General features: G+C 33.6%; 1 protein-coding gene across 5 annotated transcripts in view; it reads right to left on the bottom strand.

Annotated features, from left to right (window-relative positions):
- Positions 1–273: 273 nt before the first annotated feature.
- Positions 274–21,607, bottom strand: part of LOC143229671 (uncharacterized) — a 41,501-nt gene continuing 20,167 nt past the window's right edge. For all 5 annotated transcript variants that reach the window (XM_076462325.1, XM_076462326.1, XM_076462328.1 and 2 more), the window contains 6 exons: positions 21,373–21,514; positions 16,083–16,207; positions 12,158–12,256; positions 8,065–8,500; positions 5,277–5,767; positions 274–519 (listed from right to left, as the gene is read on the bottom strand). In XM_076462325.1, coding sequence (XP_076318440.1) covers positions 454–519; positions 5,277–5,767; positions 8,065–8,500; positions 12,158–12,256; positions 16,083–16,207; positions 21,373–21,514 — 1,359 coding nt within the window. In that variant the 3' untranslated portion in view covers positions 274–453. The remainder of the gene's footprint in view (positions 520–5,276; positions 5,768–8,064; positions 8,501–12,157; positions 12,257–16,082; positions 16,208–21,372; positions 21,515–21,607) is intronic.

Raw genomic sequence — 21,607 nt, 5'->3', positions numbered from 1 at the left:
GAAATAAGAAAAGTAGATCAGAATTTAAAGTTTGAGACAGTTTTATTTATTTAATAGATTTGTGGAAAATGTTGAAACTTTACGGAAAAAAACTTAAAAAATGTTTAAAAGATCACTGACTTAAAAAAGTCAGTGACTGCCAGGTCCCCGTTAGTACAGCGGTAAGTTTACGGATTTGCAACGCTAAGATCAGGGGTTCGATTCCCCGCGGTGGGCTCAGCAGACAGCCCAATGTAGCTTTGCTATAAGAAAACACACACACACAGTGACTGCCACATGTGAATTGTATGTATTGATTACGCACACAATAGAAGCTAAGAAACTTTATAAAAGTGAGCTTTCATTCTCATAGCACAGAAAAACAAAAACGAATACACTTAAATATACACAATACACATGCAAAATTATTTTTAAAAAATGGTGTTTAAGCATTTTAATGACTCCTACGTGAAGTTATACCGACAGATGTGGATGGCGTTTTTGGTTGAGAAAATAGTCCTCTACCAACTGCTCGAAAGCCTGTAAAATAGAAAATATTATTATTTATTTTAATTTATTTATCCTTCTTTGTCACAGTTGTGAGCGTGTAAAGTGGACAGTGTCTAACAAAAAGACCTAGAATCGAATGATGGTTCCTGCTATCAAATAGAGTACTTAACAGAAATTCACTAAAACCATCACAAGATTAGCAGCTGAAACGAATGATATGACATTTAGTGACAAGAACTTCACAATGATAAATAATCAGTCATTACACCTTAGTGTGTAGAAAGTATAATTACATTATTATAGTATTTACTAACGATATTTCAAGCAAATGGTTGATTGTTGTTCAGTAAGAAGCTATACAATGGAATATCTATGCTGTGCCAACCACAAATACTGAGACCCGGATTTTAGCGGTGTGAACCCTCAGAATTACAGCTGTTTTATTGAGAAGCTACGTAATCTTTGTTTGTTGGGTTTTTAAAAGAATATAACCACGTTGAGCTATCTGCATTGTCTACCGTGAGAAATAGAACCCCATATTTTACCACTCTACGTAAGTCCGTAAACTTCCCAGTGGATCTAGCAAATGAAATAAACATAATTATGAACATATCTGTGTTCTATAGAATTAGAACCAACAGAACAGACACTAACATGCTTAAAGACAATATTAAGGATTAATATTAGTTCATTCTTTTTCTGTTTGCTAGTAAAACTTCATACTCGTAGCAGGTTCGGCATGGCCAGGTGGTTAAGACTTGTAATCTGAGGGTCGCGGGTTTAAATCCCCGTCACACCGAACATGCTCGTCCTTTCAACTGTGAGGGCGTTATTATGTTATGGTTAATCTCACTATTCATTGGTAAAAGAGTAGCGCAAGAGTTGGCGGTGGGTGGTGATGGCTAGCTGCAAATTAGGGACGGCTAGCGCAGATAGCCCTCGTGTAGCTTTGCGCGAAATTCAAAAACAAAACAAACATGCTCTTGGTGTTAGCTGTGATCGTCGTGAAAAGTCTTAATATTGCAACAATTACATTAAAGACGTAAGAGCCTCAAATTTTCAATGTAATTTCATTTGAAACTTCTCTTTTCGATTCGCGGGTTTGAGAATTTTGACGCATTTGTCCTAAAACAACCAAAGTAATTTAGATAAATTATTCTATAGATTGATCCTGTTTGATTTGTTAAGGCTTTTCTTAGTATTAAAACATACATTCTTATGATATTTTCTGATCTTTTGCTTTAATCATAAGTGGTGACATCCTGCGAGGAATAATATCTGTAGTTATGTACTTCTGCTGAAACTTCGCATCGTAATTATTAAAATAATTATTTATTTTTGTTATAATGTTTAATGGCGCAGAACAACAAAGACTATCCACATAAAACATTATTACTTTATACTGAAATGACAAACAAGTCGTTGACAGTAAGTTTGATTTGGGCAAGATTGTTAGCGTTGTTCACCTCAAATTGCTTGCTGACTGACACGAAATCTTGCCCTGATGGCAGGCTTGAAATCAATATAAAAAGCTGGCAAAAGTTTGGTATTACTAATAAAAATAAATTAGGCTACAGTGTCAAAAAGCTCATTGTCTTGAATATAAATATAACTAGTAATTCAGAAAAAAAAAAAAAGCCGGAATAAACAACATGATGTAGAGAAATGAATATCTAAACAAAATCAGGTGTTAAATGATTTCAGAAGCTTCAAAGAGATATGCAAGTTATACAAGTTATATCTAGTGTATCAATTAGCTTTTATTTAATCCATGGTAATTGGAATTGCATACTATAATCAGCGAACACAGAATCTGTAGAGAAAATCATAATAAATCATTGCATACCCCATAGATTCACATGTTTTAACAAAATCTTAAGGGTAACTTTGAGTGGCATTTATTAATTAGAAGAGAAATTCATGTTAAACTAGAATTTTCGCATGATCTCGCTATGTGTGAAGTTTTAACAGAATTAATATTAGTCATGAAATGTGCTAAATTTGGATCATTCTGTTTTGTTGTCACATACACTTTACAATGGGAAAAGGTTGTCGTATAGAAGAACATACAATATAAAGAAGGGCAGTTATATGTTTCATTGGCAGGTTAAGTGATTACCGTGATCGATTCATCACGCTGATATACGATTGATTATAATCTGTTAGTGTCACATCCTTTGCTGACCAACAAGTTGAAATAAAAACACTGTAAATTAGTTGTGTTTGTTTATAATGTTCACTTTCTCCAGGCCCGGCATGGCGAGGTGGGTTAAGGCATGCGACTCGTAATCTGAGGGTCGCGGGTTCGCATCCCCACCGCACCAAACATGCTCGCCTTTTCAGCCGTGGGGTGTTATGATGTTACGGTCAATCCCCCTATTCGTTGGTAAACGAGTAGCCCAAGAGTTGGCGGTGGGTGGTGATGACTAGCTCCCTTCCCTCTAGTCTTACATTGCTAAATTAGGGACGGCTACTGCAGATAGTCCTCGAGTAGCTTTGTGCGAAATTCAAAAAACAAACAATACCTAATTAAAACAAATTATCTTTACCATATGTCTGAGAACAATGTTTGAAGTCTTGTTTTTCGTCCATAATTTTATTCTGGGCAGTAAAAATATATAGAGAAAGAGTTTGTTTTTTGAATTTCGCGCAAAGCTACTCGAGGACTATCTGTGCTAGCCGTCCCTAATTTAGCAGTGTAAGACTTGAGGGAAGGCAGCTAGTAATCACCACCCACCATCAACTCTTATACTACTCTTTTACCAACGTAAAGTTGGATTGACCGTCACATTATAACCCCCAACGGCTGAAAGGGTGAGCATGTTTGGTGCGACCGGGATTCGAACCCGTGACCCACAGATTATGAGTCGAACACCTTAACCCACCTGGCCATACTGGGCCATAATTAGGTATTGTATGATTTTCAAACTCGCTAGTTTCATTTTAGTCAGAATAAATTCCGAAAATTGTCTCAGACCTTTAATTTTGTAATAAAAGCTCAGCTTGATCAGGTTTTGTTACTGTATCCAATGAGAATAATCGTCTGAAAGAGTCTGGCTGATTGCAGAAATATTCAGTTTTCTTGAGAGGAGGTTGTGAAGCAGAGTTTAACAGAAATACAAATAAATCAGTAAATCTGAACAATAAAAACTGGTTATCACAGGTGATGAAAAATCATAGCTGAACACTTGATCGTTTGATACTTATGATAAATCTTCGATTATTCTGGTTCATCGTCATATAACTATTTGACACACTATGACGTAACATTACGTTCGTTACTGTCTTGTACCTCACTACCACGACAGTAAGCACTAGGTAAGAGAACTATGACAAGAATTCGTGGAATACCAGTTTGTTTGGATTTGAAATATCTGAGTAAATCTTTAATATAAGGACAAACAGAATAATTCAGTATCCTGCCTTGATAGCAGCAGGAAGTGATGGTAAAACTAGGTCAAATTAATCACCCGGGTGGGTGAAAGTTCACACACTTTGAGACACACTCGGTGGTTAAGAGGACTTTGTTTCACCTTCACTTCATGCTGTTATCACTGCACACTACTTGACAATATAACACCCATGCACTGAAGTTCAAAAAGAAATTTTTCTTTTGGGTCACTGATAAGATCTTGTTTAGGAATACGTGTTCTAGAGGAGTTAATAATATTATAAGGAGTTACCACTGTTGAAATTTCCCAGAGAACATCCGTAATCAAAGCCCATTTCACGTGAATGTTTCAACAATCAATTCGTACGATCTAGGTTTTCCATAGATTAAACGTAGCCAACAAATTTCTCTAAGTCACTTTTATAAAAGTTACATCTTACCAAATAATTTGTCATACAATAAATTTATCTTCAGTGTGGTTTCTCTTAAGGGTTTTTAGAAAATAATTTTTTTTCTAGAAAGGAAATAAAAATTAATTAGTGCTCACTAATCCTACCCTCATGGAGACGTAGAAGAAAAAGTGTGCTTTCAAAATCTCAATCCTTTGAGGACAATATAGCAATGCCAGGATTTCATGGACTCTATACTCAAACTCAACACCATAGTTACTGTTCACAACATCCACTAATAAAATAATAAGGATGCTTAATACAGGTACTAGTTAACTCTAGCTATTTCTGATCAACTGAATGATCCTCAAGGAGCAACCCAATTCCCTTCATCCCGTATCTGCAGGTATGGTACACCAAACTAGTGTATTACTGTGACAATTGCACTACTCAGTTACGATGAATCTTTGTTTTCATTCATTGGCTGACATGCAAGGAAAACACAAAAACAGATGTTTGGATTCCAGAGAAAGTAGAGTACAGGTATAATATTCAATGAGAAATCTCCTTATCAATATTAGGAATCTACATTGAGGGAAAATAATTAATGTATGAAGTTTTCTTTCGTTTCATTATGAAACAGTATTAAAAAACATTCGCTCATGAGAATACCTTGATCGCGTACTCAAATATTAAGATAACTGTTTCCTGAAAAAATCAGTCCTATATCAAAATAAATTTGGAAGCTATATTAATAAACTAACATACTTAATTTTTAGTTAAAGTTCAAATAAAGAAATACACAAATACATATACTATTAAAAATTAGTGGTAAATGGCAAAATATTATTTTAAAAAAGTTAATTCGAAACGCACTACATGTATGTTTCACTGCTGTGATTAAATGTTTTATACTGAGCAGTTTATTTTGTCATTACATAAAGTCTGAGCTGTTCTAAAATAAAAATAATTATTTCTTTAAACTATTCACTTAAAAAAAGACATACTTCAATTTCTGCCAAGACACGAGGATTGATATCCGTTTGTACGTCTGAACTGCGGTCCTCATCCTTCCGTTCATGGAGTGCAGTTTCTTTTTTGTCGATCAAGTCATTACAATTGTCCTTTAGCTCAGGAACGGGATCCACTTTCATGCATGTCTCTAAGCTTTTGTTTTGATCATTCTTGACCACAGTTGATGTCAGTTTGGAGGCAAGTCTTCTATAATCTTTATACCCCATATTTTCATTCGATGATGATCGCGATCTAAACACTTCAGAGTCTTTCCTGGACCCTTCGAAGGGGCGCTCTGCAGACCTATTTCGTCTGAGGGGTACAATTCTTCCTCGGAGTTGAGTTTCCATAAAATTCCCAAGCATGCGAAATGGGCTGGTTTTTGTTTTTGATACAGTTTGGCTATTCCCTATATCCTTTTGTTTCAGATCATTAATGGAGTTGCGCAAATCATCCTTCAAAAAACTTTTATCGGTTTGAGGCACTGAAAAAATTATTAAAGTCTTATTATTAAATATACATGAGGAACCCATATATTGGTACACTGATAAAAATAATCAGAATATACCATATAGGAGCACATGTTGTTATTCAAGTTTTTCCTTAAAAAAAGTTTGGTTTGTTTGGAATTTTGCGCAAAGCTAGGGCTATCTGCGCTAGCCGTCCCTAATTTAGCAGTGTAAGGCTAGAGGAAAGGCTGCTAGTCATCACCACCTACCGCCAACTCTTAGGCTACTCTTTTACCAACGAATAGTGAAATTGACCGTCACATTATAACGCCCCCACGGTTGAAAGGGAGAGAATTTTTGGTGTGATGGGGATTCGAACCCTCGATCCGCAGGTTGCGAGTCGAGTGCCTTAACCACCTGGCTATGCCGGGCCCTTAAAAAAGATGTCATTTTGGGATATGAAATGTCAAGTTTCACCTCGTAAAAGCTATTTACGATTGCTTCTTGCAGTGGTTTTCAAAATTTGTTTCGTGGAAACCTGGGAATTCGCGAAAGGTTAACAGGGTTTCCCACACTCACAGAAAAGATAATGTTGTGTTGTATTTTTAGTTGTTAAATGTTAACCCGTCAGGGATCAAATATATTTTAAAAAATCACGATTCTGTTGATGTTCAGTATTCTTCACACAGTAAAGTGAACAAACACAGAAAATAAGAACTATTCGTACTATATGAATTATAAGGATGGGCTAGGTATTATGGTTCCTAAATAAAAGGATTCCATTTTCACCACTTGGAATAAAATTCCAGCCATCCTTCTGCAAACGCTTATATCGACCATGCCAAAGCGAATGTTTGCAGTTATTCGCAATAATAGCCGTGCAACTCACTACTGAGATCTCTTGTTGGGCATTTCCTACCCTTTTTAGGACTTCTTTTTGGTAAGGTCTTAAACTTTTGACCAGCTAGTATTTAGGCTAATTTCATAGTGTTCAGATTTTCCATATTAAATGCTAAATGTTTTCTTATTTTTATTTTCCCTTTTCTTACTTTCATCTTTCGAAGCTCTACTCAAATAAGTGGTTGAGTCTAACAACGCAAAATGCATATTTTTTCTTTATGTTCATTGGCCTTAAGATTTTGGCCAGCAGTGTATATGTATATATATATAGAGAGAGTCAGACTCTCAGAGAAATGTTTTCACAACTGTAGTACCCCAAGTTAAGATAAAACATAGCACACTAACATTGATGTTCTTTGATGATTGTACAGATGATTATGAAGACGATGGGTGTGATACGTTCTGCAGCAAAACGTCCCTGTAAAACTAATGATAAGTTTTATATAACACCATACGCACCATACCATTGGCTTTTGGATCTATCTCTGATACACAAAAAATGTTTTAAAGTAGTTTGAAATGATACCAACGGATATAACGCCCCCTGTACTTATTCCACTGAAAGGTCAAGATCAGTAGGTGGATTTTATCTCATGTATAGCTAAACTAATGAAAACTGATACAGTAAGTATTATTATTTATTGGTTTTTGCAGCTTGAAAGTTAAACTCATCAAAATGGCAGCGGCTCATGTTGCAAATAATTTCGTTTGTTTCACATATAGAGACAATCAAATTATATTCATTCACTTATCTTTCAGGCATTGGAAATTTCTGGATTTTAGTAACAGTAGAACAGCGAAGTATTTTTTAAAAATATACAATTTTGCCGAAACATTGTTTTACCTACGTGAAGATGGCGCTGTTTGCCTATGAAGACCATAAATGCCAAGTATATATCGAAATGAATTTCTAATTTCAGTGAAAGCCACTTTAAATTAAAAACAAATACTTACAGAAGTGAAAACGTATGCGGTTTCAAAATACGGTTTTAGTTGTTTTGTAAAGAAAGGTATTTTTTAATTAAGAAAGATTCTGTTCGATGTCGAACAAATAGATTAGGTGCTGAAATGTCACATATGTGAAAGAAAAAAAACACAGAATAACAAAATGCGCACAAAGTTGCAATATCTAAAACAAAACCTAGTGTTAATATTTAAATGTCACAGCTATTTTAATGGAATTACTGATTTACAAAATTAAACTGAACAAGTATACTTTGTCGTAGCCAGAACCACCACTATTAAAAATGAAACCTTAATATTAGAAGTTTAATTTATTTATCTACAATTACTCCTATGTTTAGAAAAAATTAAATAAAGATTTAATCAACGTATAAAGAAGTTCCCAAAATGAGCTTTTGTGTTCCAGCAGATTGAATTCACTAGTTTTTTCGGTGTGGTACGGTACGTGGCGGTTTATTGCAATACTTACAAGATGGTGAAGATTCTGCCGTTTTCAGGTCATCAACGCCCAGTTTTCTCCTTAGTTTTGGAGAAGGGATCAGTTTAGCAGCCTTAGCTTTAAGAGATACACCTCTACAGTCGTCTACCGACTTGGATACACAAATTTTAGGTAGTTTCTCTTGAGATGCTTCTGCAGGTCCTCGCCTGCAGGAACTCTTGTTATTGTTAGATTCTAATAGAGGACGTCTTTTAACGTGGAAGTTTTTGTTAGTTGTGATGTCTAGTTCTCTTAGGCTTGCGTCTACGTCATGTGCACTCTTGCTCAGGTGGCTGTCGATCTCTTGTAATGTTCGGTTCAGTTCCACTAGTTGTTCCTGAAAGTGATGTTGGGTTTGTGGTATTTGATGGATACTATGTGGCCGAGACTTTTTGCTGCCTTGCAACTGCTTTTGTAAGGTATCCATCTGGTGGTAAAAGTGAACTTTATCACAAAACAATATGAAACAAAATGGCACTAGACTAATTACAATTGCTTTAAACGTTTTGCTTCTTTGACGAGTTGAGAGATTTTGAAGAATGATAAAACACACCCAGTTTCGTTACTGACAGTTAAAATAGGATTTACTGATTGAAAATTACATTATTGTAAGTATTCAACGACATTAAACCTACAACCACACTGTGTGCTAGTTTTAATAACAGTAAAAGAAATATTCACACATTGTAAAAAAGTAATGATATCTTATTACGTCACACACGCATGCGTAAAAGGCATTGCCTTGGAAAGTATTGTGTTATTACTCACAGAGAAGGCATGATGACAAAATAGGTTATGTAGTAGCTATACACATTTTAAGTGTACATGGAACTAACTTACTGTATATTTACTATTACTGCACTCATAAAAGGATTTTAACATACCTGATATGTTTTTATATATATTGAACAAGACAGCTCAGTGTGTTTTTATAATTTAATGAATTGATCTATAGTTTTACTTTCTACATTTACTCATTTGTTTTTTTTTTACAATTAATGTCCTGAAGAGGGAGCTTATCTAAATATTATACACTTTCACTAGTATACAATAATTTTACATTGACTGTAACATACCAGACTCATATGAAAGTTAATTTAATCTTGTCACTTCAGTATTTGTAATTCATGCATATTTCTGTTTGTGTTATTTGTAAGTATCAAATGTTATCAAGTTGTTAACTTATCAGAGGTATATACACCTTGGACAAATTTGAAGAACATAGTCCAAATTTCTTTACGTGCCTAGTAAATACACATTCAAGAAGTTAGAGTACAGATCTCGGTGTGTTATATTTCTAATGTTAGATTGAAAGCAGAAAGTACTAGCTTTAAAAGCAGAGACAAATTTCCTAATGTCCCATCAGGTATTGAGAATTTCTAATCCTTTGATCAATAACACGCGACCACGTGACGATATTTATATTTCTAACAAAATAGCAGTCTCGACTGACGTCAGACAGATCTATCTCAAAGTTTTTGTATAGAAAATCAAGTGAACAGTAAATGTTGTTATATTAAATAGTAGTCAAGTTAAACAGTAAGTCGTTCATTTAGATCACTTAATATATTTAGTTGTAACAAAATGTAATCACACATTGGAGGGCAATAGAAAGCGTTCTTTTCAATATGATAAAAGTATGTTACGTGAATTATTGGTTAAAATAACTGCCTAATTCAAATATTGGTAATAAAATATGATATACAGGGAGTGGACAAAAAGTAACCCCCCTTGAAAATGTTGTTAATTTGTTTTATCTTTTATTAGATAACACAAAAAATATATAAAACTATGTTTTTAGAAAACACTCGACGAGATCTGTTCAAATATGATCTCAAATTCTAATTTTAGCATTAGTTTTTCTAAATATTTAAACTGGTCACGATTTTACTTACATTTTGTTACAAAAAGTGTTGTGCACCTGCTGTAATTTCTTAGATATTATTCTAATTAGATTACAAATTGATGAAACAAGTTTCTCTGCAGTTGTGGAGTTATTACAATATATCTTATAAATAAGTTAATTAATGTTATGGAACGACCAGGTCAATCACCTGATATCAGTCCGATTGAAAATTTATTTGCTGAGTTAAACAAATTAATGAAAGATTGAAAACCAAACACGGAAGTTGAGCTTTTTGTTGTGGAATCATTAAAAGATATCTTATAAATAAGATAATTAATGTTATGGAACGACCAGGTCAATCACCTGATATCAATCCGATTGAAAATTTATTTGATAAGTTAAACCAATTAATGAAAGATCACAAACCAAACACGGGAGTTGAACTTGTTGAAATACTTAAAGAAGGATGACAGTCAGTCTTTCAGAAATATCTACCTAAAGTCATTGCAAACATGTCACTTCGATGTCAAGCAGTACAGAAATACAAGGAAATGCACACTAAATATTAACTTGTTAACCTGGTTTGTGTTATTTTGGTTTAGTCTGTTTTGAATTTCGCGTAAAGCTACACGAGAGCTATCTGCGCTACCCATCCCTAATTTAGTAGTTTAAGATTAGAGAGAAGACAACTAGTCATCACCACCCACCGCCAACTCTTGGACTACTCTTTTACCAACGAATAGTGGGATTAACCATAACATTATAACAGCCCGACTTGAGCCGTAACCAATTGGCCATGCCGAGCTTGTTATTTTGAGTTTTGTTTTTATGCTTCACCTGTAGTGTTTGTAGATGCTGCTTACCTTTGGATTCATGGTTGAATAAAGTAATTGATATTAATTGGGAGCGAATAAATGATTCTGAAAGTGTAGAAAGAAGAGTAATAAGCAGGACAAGTACCCTGATAGGTTAAAACTGAATTAGATTAGAAGAAAGTCAGCTGTACGATTTTGATTCTGGAGAAGATGGAAACGCTGAGACATCTAAAACCATTAGTGCTATATACAGATGTATCTTTTTTTATATTTCACGGATTTCAAATCTGAATAAAGATTCTGAACAGTAGAGTCGAGTTGTCTATTTCTACCAGTGAGCACCTTCTGGGACGTAATATTTCAAAATTTGGCGCGACGTTCAGAGGGGTCGGTTTTTCGTGACAAGTTGTATACTCATACAGCTCAGATAAAATAATCTAATTACTCAGGTTAGTTCCCATGTTTGTGCTTAATCTTATAAAACTTTATCTACCTATTTTTGCTCTAACAAGAACAGAAAGGAAAAATTTTAAATTTTCATTTTAGTATTTTAAAACCTATAATAGTCTGTTTTTATTGAATTCACGTGATTAGTAAACACCTATTACTATAGCTAGAATTATAAAATCTGTGGTCGTTAGGGTAATGTATTAATAGCTCCAAACAATCGACTTTCTGATAATGACACTTTGATATATTACGGGTTGGTTCGACTGACGTTCCCTTGAGTCAAAATATTGATTTATTGTATTTTGACAATCACGAAAGTTTTTATATGGTATGTTTAAAACGTGAAGCTACAAACAAAACTGATTAAATTAAAGTTTCTTAGTCTTTCCAGTGGGAACAGTTTCATTTGTTGAGCGTGAACCTACACAAGGGGCTATCAAAGCCGAATCTCGTCTGGATAGAACACGTTACTTTAACATTATATCCTTAAACTTTATACCAGTTGTAGTTACAGAGAAAGCAGTAATAACGTGAACGTTCAAGTGATTAAAAATAAGCGGTCGTGTAAGACATGTAAATCTACACATAGAGATTCATTTTCTGGTATAAATCTATTCATTTGTTTTTGAATTTCGCACAAAGATACACGACAGCTATCTGCACTAGCCGTCCTTAATTTAGCAGAGGGAAGGCAGCTAGTCATCACCACTCACCGCCAACTTTTGGGTTACTCTTTTACCAAAGAATATTGGGAATGACCGTCACATTAAAACGCCCTCACGGCTGAAAGGAGAAGCATGTTTGGCGTGTCGAGGATTCGAATCCGCGACCCTCAGATTACGAGTCCAGCGCTCCAACCACCTGGCCATGCCGGGCCCGGTATAAATCTAAACCACAGCCATAAAACTTAAGTACATACTAAATAAGCCATAATTATAGGAATACATTTCAACATTATTAAAATTACCTTTACCTTTAGCTGCGTCGAAATCTTGCGTTGGCGCAAATGGGTTACCCTCTGGAGAGCCTCATGATGAGCGTAGTTAGAGGTTTGGTCTAAACTCTGCATCTTCTATGAGGTGAATAGCAAATACATAAACAAATGTAAAAAGTTTTCTTGATGTTTTATAAATGTAGTTGTGTACAAAAATAAGCCCTCATTAAAGTTTCTCATAGAAATTTAATTTTATTCTGAATAAAACATGTTTGAATAATATTAAACATTTTAACTATAAAGAAATAGTTTCATGAAAAACGGCTTGATTTTAAATCAATGCTCAAGAAAAACCATTAAATAGTTAAACATCACTCTTATTGCTGCTCTGCCCAAAGGATAGAAAATATATACATTACTTTAACTTTTTCTTGAGAAATTAAACATTCGTTTGAGGACTCTTGTAGTTATAAGTAACTGTCGCAAAAAGAACAATAAAAATAAAACAAAACATTGCCAAGTGCAAGGTAAACAAAACATTGTGCTATATCGTATAAAACATACTAGATGTTTTCTCTTTCCTTTATTTGTTCCAAAGGTTTCGTGCATACACGTGTATGAAGGTTTAAAAGTAGAACATTAGTCAAGGAATGCAGACTTTCGCTTAGCCATACCTATAACTGTAGCCGTTCTCTCTTCTCGTGGGAGAGAATTTTTTAAAGCAGAATATATTAAATGTTAGGCAGACAATGACAGGTACTTTGAGGTTATACCGTCTTTAATTCTCTACTAAAATCACTACAGCTGATGTATGTAGAGACGGCACGTTGTTTAATTATTAAAATTACTTTCTAAGTTCAACAAATAAAGACAACTAGTTCTTCAAAAGTCTCTCATCAAATTCGTAAGATAGTTTAAGAAAATTAACAATCCAGTTAACAACCTTGATAGATTTTTAGTATAGATTAAAGACTGTTTTCACTGTTTTACACTATGTTCAGTTCACTTCTTTCTCATAACTCAGTTCAAATTAAGAGGAACTTCCATTTAACTACGAATACTTTTTTGTTCAATAATTTCTTGTTATTTACGGTCACTGTCGAATCTTTAGAGAAAAAATATATATCTCTAAAGTAAACAACTAGACATTGTCTAGATACAAAAAAAAAGTATTTGTTTCTGAATTTCGCGCAAAGCTACTCGAGGGCTATCTGCGCTAGCCGTCCCTAATTTACCAGTGTAAGACTAGAGGAAAGGCAGCTAGTCATCACCACCAACCGCCAACTCTTGGGCTGCTCTTTTACCAACGAATAGTTGGATTGACCATCACATTATAACGCCCCCACCGCTGAAAGGGCGAACACGTTTGGTGCGACCGGGATTCGAACCCGCGACCCTCAGATTACTTGTCGAACGCCTTAACCCACCTGGCCATGCCGGACTACAAAAAGTATAGTGGCCATGTAATGTATATCAACATTTAATATAATCATATAACATTATTGGAAAATACAAGTATATTGGCGTTAATATTGTCAGCTCAACCGAGAATTAAATTCCGTATTCAAGATTATTCATTGTCCACTCAGTAAATGAACATGCGAGTAAAATTCTTCATTTGCAAAGTAAACATTTTGTTAAATACAGTGCGACGCAATTGATGATCTGTGTAAGTCTGTCGACATACCGCTATGACACTGGCTAACTTACAAGATAAGGAAGAGGTATGCTACGTTATCTGTTAAAATACGGTATGACTTCTGCTGAAGAAGATAAAGGCAAGATAATTAATACCTTCTATATTAAAATGGAGCTTGTTGAACAGTCTCTCTTTTAATCATTTTTAACTGAGTAAGCTTAAAAGTAATCTTCTATAAACTGTGAAACGTTAAAAATACAAATAACCAAATTATATCTGTATAGCGAGAGATAAAATTATCACGAGAACTAAATTATTTGACTGGGAGTTTATTTGAATGTGAATATATATACATGTAACATTTGCTATTTAGTTGTTGCAACCAATATCACGCACTTTCTGGGAAGAGTTTTTCAAATTTGGTAAGTTTATGTCTACACCTGTTTGGGATGCAATACTATTAGATCACTCCAAATTTCGTGTTTTAAAGAAATATCCGGTTGAGTGTTAATTTTTTATTTAGTAACGCTTCCAGTAGTTTTATTTTTTGTACTTATCTTCCTTGTTTGTTTGTCTGTAGTTAAGTGCAAAACTGCATAGTGAGATATCTTTGTTGTGCTTTCCAAAAGTATAAAAAATATTCAAAGACCTAATAAGTACTACACCCAGTATGGCTAGCTTGGCCATGCTATTTAAAGAAACCTGCCTTAAGTTTTGCTTTCTTAAGAACCCATTGATAAAAGAAGAAACAGAACCCAAATGTAAAAGTAATGAATCAAATTACACAGTATAAATTTAGGCCTAAATGAATGTACTTAAAATCAGAAATCAGAAATACCTAAAGCGTTTGAAAAAGTGCAAGCTTAAGACTGTATACTTGCTGTATTTAAATGCTTCGATTGGAGCATTATAAATAGAATTTCATATTAATTAGTTTCTTGAAAACGCCATAAAGATTGTATCCAGAAACGTAATCTTGCGCATGCTCTCTACAAATCTCCTGTTACGTAGCTCAATACGTTACAAGATTCATAAATTCATAATTAACGAGAAACAACGTCTCAGAGGCTCTATTACCGTTGTTATTCTAACGTATCCATAACTTACGTAAAACGTAAAAGCGACATTTCAGTTACAATTATTTGATTGATGTAAACCCTCACTTTGTATACAGTAAATAAAAAGCAATAAAAACATTTTATTTTTAACTGTAACTGATCTATTTTCCTTTTCCTTCTATTTCGTATTTTTTGGTAATTTGCAAAATACCGTCTCTTGGACATACACATAAATGTACGTCAAAATTACCTATTAGCACAAGTAGATCTGAAATATTTCAGCATTAGACGTATGGCAAGTAAGATGGATCATTATTAATATTAATATTCTCCGATATAATTCAAACAACATTTTCTTATTATTCAATTATGATAAGTGAGAGGAATTAAAAGTATTAATAACTTTCTGTGGGTTTTGGAAAATGTCAAATTTTGATTTTTTCGAACAGTATCAACAGTTTTAATGTGAGGGAAATTATTTTCACTTGAAAAACAAAGAAAAGCTTAACTAATTTTTTTTTAGTGTTAGACGTTGTTATTTCTTTCAGCAGTTCTTTGTTACTCACAATAATAAGTACCCGGATGATAAACCGAAGAACAAAATCAATGTTTTTAGGCTTCAGAAATCTGTAAGAGCCAGCACTTTCTAGCTCTACACAAAGACTTTTTCTGTTGCTGTTTTCAAGATGTTTACGTTAACCGTTTCTTGTTATAACTAACTTTTCAAGCACTCACGATGGTGTTGCTCGTCAGCACCGATTTCTATTTATATCTACAATGAAACTTAGGCTTAAGAAATTAACTTTAGGCAACCTGGATGAGGTAATTGTAATAGTTTTTTTTTAAAGAGTTGCACATGCTACCTTGATGTTTTCTTTATCGACTATACAGACATATTAAGAATAGCAAAAATGCTATCCAAACAATGTTGGCCCTCTGTGATTTTAACGAAAAAATCATTAGACATGCATGTTTCTCTTTTTTTTTCAGATTTTTACAGCACAGCGTTTAAGTTGCTCAGAATATTAACTCATGAGTATTCTGAACTAAATAATGAATTAATATGTATACATATAATATTTCTATGATTCAACAAACAACTAGGATGAGAAACAATGCTACGATTAAACTTCTACGTTTAATTTAGCGATCAATTTGAAATATTAAAGATAATCACATTTTTGTGTTCGTGTAGGGATAATATGTTCTGTTATACAATAAAAGGTGGATAAAACATTGGTTTCGTTGGTTGTTATAAAACACTTACAGGGAAATATCGATGTTTTTTCTCTGTGAGATCTTTCTTTTGCTTCAGTAGTTCTCGCAAAAGTTCGAACTTCTTATCCATAGTTTTATCGTCTGTCTGAGGGCCATGATTTGTACATCTACGGACTAAAAGTTTTAATATGCTTGAGAAAACAATAGAAACAACACCAACAAACAACTAAACAGTACTGCTTATTGTTTCAGCTAAACTCAATATGAAACTCCTTTTGGAAAAAAAAAAACAGCAAAAATAATTGAAATTATTAAAAATGAGTTGTCTTAGGAAAACAAACATAACTGAATGTGAAACAAATAACATCAGAACTACATTTACGTTAATCTTTCACAGTCTGTTACCAGTATCTTCCTTACTTAATATTTTTTAAAACAAATATATTAATATATTTTTAATAAATCTTAAAATCCTTCTCCATGTTTTTATATTTCATTTTTGTTTGGAAAAATTTATAATGATTTGGTTTGCTTTGAATTTCTCGCAAAGCTACACGAGAGCTACTTGCGCTAGCCGTCCTTAATTTAGTAGTGTAAGACTAGAGGGAAGGCAGCTAGTCATCACCACCCACCGCCAACTCTTGGGCTACTCTTTTAACAACGAATAGTGGGATTGACCATCACATTATAACGCCTCCACGGCTGAAAGAGCGAGCATGTTTGGTGCGACGAGGATTCGAACCCGCGATCCTCAGATTACGAATCGAACGCCTCAACCCACCTGGCCATGTCGACTCATATTTTATAACGATAGAAGTCCAATATTTTGCACATCACATAAGGTTAAATTCCTAAAAAGTAACAATCTATTCTTCTTTTATATTTGATATTTTTCTTTTGGCATGGTAAAATACAAAATTGGAATGTCCACTTTGCCTTGTTTCAAATACTCACGTTTTAACCTTTGTACACAGGACAAACAATAGAGTAAATAAATCAAAGCACAGATCTTTCATCCACACACACACAAAACAAAAAATATCACAAACGTATTTATAGAAAATATGTTGAAATAACATAGAATTATATTCGTGTCTCTTAAACAAGTTCACGAAACATAAAATCCTTACAAAAATACGAAGACGAAACGCTGAGGGCGTTGTTCGGTGTACAGTGATACTAACAATTTTTAAATAAGAAATGAACGTTTTTAAGACGAACCACGATCACAACAGTAATTCATAATTAGGATCACAAGGTACAGCACACAACTCTAACAGGAGTTCCGATCAAAAAAGCACCTTAAAAAACAAATATTTTAAAAGTGTTGTTTGAACTAAATCTTTGCTGTTTAAGGTGCTAAGGCTGTAAACATATAAAAATGCACACAAAAATACACATGTTAAACTTACAAGGAAAAGGAGGTCTACTAAAAACGGCCTGTTGGTAATTTTTCATCTTATTGTTATTATTTTTTATAACAAAAATTGTTTCGTATATTGCATCCAACTCTTTCGTAGAATACCAAACAAGTCGTGAGAAAGTCTTAGATGTACTGAAAAGTCAACTTGCTTTTTTTTGTTATCTTTTACATAAGCTGAAAAAACATCACAATTCCAGTGTAAACGATTTTATAATTACCCCTGAAGTCATCTTTCGTAGACAATATTTGGTGTTCCATAAGAAAACTTAAGTATAGAGTTAAACAGGAATTACCAGCCAATAATGGATGGACATTAGATGTCTGTAACATTTAGATAATCAATGCTTTGTACACTATACAATCGGTGTCTTTTGGGAGCCAACACCTATATTATATACGAGGTGAAGGAGGAAAAAAAAGATAAATACACGTAACATCCAATTTTGTTATACATATCTGTAGAATAATTACTTTGAAAATACACGCATGTTTATTTAGAACGATGTTTTAGACGCGTATGCTTCATTTCAAAAAGGCTGTTTTTCTATTGGTAAAATTTTATACGCGCTTGTGTAGGTTGTATCTTAATCAATGCATATATTTGCCTATTGCTATGCATTACACATAGATAATTTGGTTACACAGGAACTATAGACGCTCACTATATTCTCAAACAAATCTCCATGACAATCTCCAGCTGCAGTTTAAGATTTTATATCTCGATATAATGTGATCAAATAGTCAATGGCTATAGTAAATCATCATGCACTGTGTCAACTAGCTGCTAGCTATGTTTATTATCACCGCAATGTACAAAGTTAACTACCATATCAAATAATCATTAGTCCATAGTTGAGCATAAAAAGCCAGAATATAATACAACTAAAATACTAGAAATTTGAAAACCTGCAAATAAAACCGTGAAAAAAGTAAGCAGTAAAAGATGGAGATACTGCAGACGATATTCACTGTAACTACAATTCCCTATTTTGACTCCACAAAATGTAGCTTAAGGTAACAAAATGGAGACAAAATAGGGATTTCTAGTTTGAATAAATAATGTCCACAATATTTCCAGCCTTGTATCCTTACTTTTTTTCCGATCCCTGTTTGCAAGTTTTTAAATTCCCAGTTTTTATTTATCTCGTTATACAACACAAAGTTTAATCGCGTTACTTTAAAACCTTAAAACATTTTTTTTAACATTTGAATCAGAATCAATTTAAGTAAAAAGTTACGTATCAAGATTGTTACCACACGATAAGCCAAGTATATTAACGCTATTCTACACAATTATTCAACAGAACCCACGAAAAAAAATTAAGGTTATTAACTACATTGAATGAAATGTTTAACAACAGAACAAATAATAATTAATAATTAAAGGTAGTCTCCAACTACCATAGAACGAGAAAGCTTAAGTTCACAAACACTGAAGGTAGCCGTGAGTTATTAGGTAAATTGTAAAATGTTTCTTTTTTGTTTACTTTAAGTTAAGCATAAAGCTACACAATGGACTATTTGTGCTCTGCCCATTACGGGTATCAAAACCCGATTTCTAGTGTTGTAAGTTCGTAGACATTCCGCTTTGCTAATGGCGACTAAAATGTTCCTAACGTACTAGGTTGCCGGCTGTTACATAACGGTCTGATCCATTAGTGTGCCTTTAAAGTGATTAATAATAAATTAATAACAACAACAACAAAATATACAACAAGCATTCACTGAAAGTAAACGGTGATTCTCAAAATACCAAAATAAGCATCATATTTTAACTTTAATATACTTCAGAATGTGATGGGATCTAAGTCAGAAATACTTTCTTGAATTATAAAATACAGGTACAGTTTCTCAGGTAATTAATAAAACTATCAAAATACATTTCATTAAAAGTTTGTTATAAGCTTATTAAATAAAAAAATAAAAGACAGAAGATAGACCTCAAATACTATTTTTACACAATTCCGACTCGATACCTGTAACATATGCGCACAGTCCACTGCGACGTTACCACGAATATTGGATCTTTCAATTACAAGCAATTTTTATAAAATGTGAACTATAAATTAAATGTCAGTTATTTAATATTTTGCTTCTGACGCTAAGAATATAACTTCTGTAGCTAAACTATTACAAAAAACAACATATAAATTTGCTACATAAACTGATAAGAAAGAGTATGGCAAAATTTATCATCTTACATATAAATGATGAGGACAGTATTATAATTGAGAACTAGGGTTTAAATTTCAGTCTATCTGATATCCTCTGATATTGATTTTAAAAAACAATGCCTGAAACAGATGGGTTTTGTTGAATTACGAATTCGTCTTCAAAAGAATTGCAGAAAATTAGTATATGCAAGGTAATTTTCAACCAGATTAATATTAAGCCCAAATGAAGTACATTCTTACAATCCTTAATGCTTACCACTACACAATTTTGACAGAGTAGTTTGGTTTAATGAATATAACAAGCATCTTGACCCTTTACAATAATGGCAATCTCCTATGGGAGCAGCCATGTTAATGGAATGACTTCTCATGAAATCAGCCATCCAGCATAGAAACAAATTGAGACATCTTTCTTTATAAGCCTGAGTCATTCTCATTGGTAGCACAGTGAAACATGATAAGCCTGAGTCATTTTCATTGGTAGCACAGTGAAACAGAAGAAAAATACATGTATGGTTATCATTCGATTTTAGCTCAAGGCTACACCACAAAGTCAAGATGTCGTCCGTTCGTAATTACAGTGGTCAACGTTGCTTAACGTTTGTTCAAGCTAGAAATATTTTGTGTAGATAGTGATTACGAGTACTCGAGTTAATATTTACACCCTCAAGAAAAAAAACATTAAAAGGCTATACTAAAAAAAAAAACTGTGAACATTTTCAGTTTATAATGCTGACAAGCAGATTGGATAACGTGCGATTCCTATACATAGGTGCAGTGAAGCGTGACCGGGTATCCAAGGGTTGAAAATCCTAGAACTAGGATGTAGCAGTTACGAAGTAACCATTTTCTGCTCATCCAATCATATTTATACCTTCCTTTCACGTGCTTTCAAAGTTATGTTTTGTTAGTAATTATTCAAACCACCTGATGTGACAATAAAACAAGGTTGGCAACCAAGGAGTTTACTCATAAAACAGAGAGAATTAGAAGAGAAACAAGATATGGATAATGTATTCTCAAGGTCTGATTGGCTTGGCTGTTTTTAGAGTAAAGCTATATTGAACTAACTGCTGTGTACACCGCGGGGAACTGAACCCCGGATTTTAGCAGGGGAGGTTTTCAAAGGATGATCTTTTCTAGCGAATAGAAATGCACACCTTGAAATGGATAGAAAAACATATCTAAAAAATCCTTAGATGCGTTAACTGGTGAGATTCCTTCGAGCAGCACAGATTTAATAAACTAACTGGAAGATGGGCCATCATGGAAGCCCAACAGGACATTTTGTAGCACTCAAAATCTATATATATCATGCAATTTCGATTAATTCTCTACTGTGTTCTGTCAGCTACTTTTACAAATAAATAATAATAGGAAGAAAAACACTGCACATGTCACTTTCCTTTGTATTTACTATTCCTCGAGTTGCTGTAATGGAAAAATTTAATATATATATATATATATGTATACACATATAACATATACAATTTCTTAGCCTTAAGGATAGTTGATACACCTTTTAAATACACAATTTGCTCAACAACTAGTACAAGGTAATAAGCATTTCATATAGAATCAGTGAAAATTTAATAAACAAATTATTAATCCGCAGATGTAGTTTTAATTCTGTTCGTTCTTTCAAAATATATTTATCCTTTTCCATATAAGGTAATATAATGCATTGTATATTATTTAGAAATATCTGAACAGCAAAAATCATAACAGTTAACTAGTATTACGTTTTGTCGTTCTTTTCAGGTCACCATACTCCAAGTTTAGTCCTTCCATACTTAACGAACAGGAATGGATACTGGACTGCAAAGCTTCCTTCCAGTCCTTGTGATCTGCCCTTTCTGAATATAAACAGACTGAATTCTGCCCCTAAATAATACACAAACAAATGCCGCTCGTGTTCAATGTCTTTCCCACATCAGGGTTTAGTAGGTCATCACATAAATTTCAAAGTACGATAAA

Source organism: Tachypleus tridentatus, chromosome 10 (genome assembly GCF_004210375.1).
Source record: "Tachypleus tridentatus isolate NWPU-2018 chromosome 10, ASM421037v1, whole genome shotgun sequence".
Classification (NCBI taxonomy): domain Eukaryota; kingdom Metazoa; phylum Arthropoda; class Merostomata; order Xiphosura; family Limulidae; genus Tachypleus; species Tachypleus tridentatus.
This window is presented reverse-complemented; position numbering and strand designations above follow the sequence as displayed.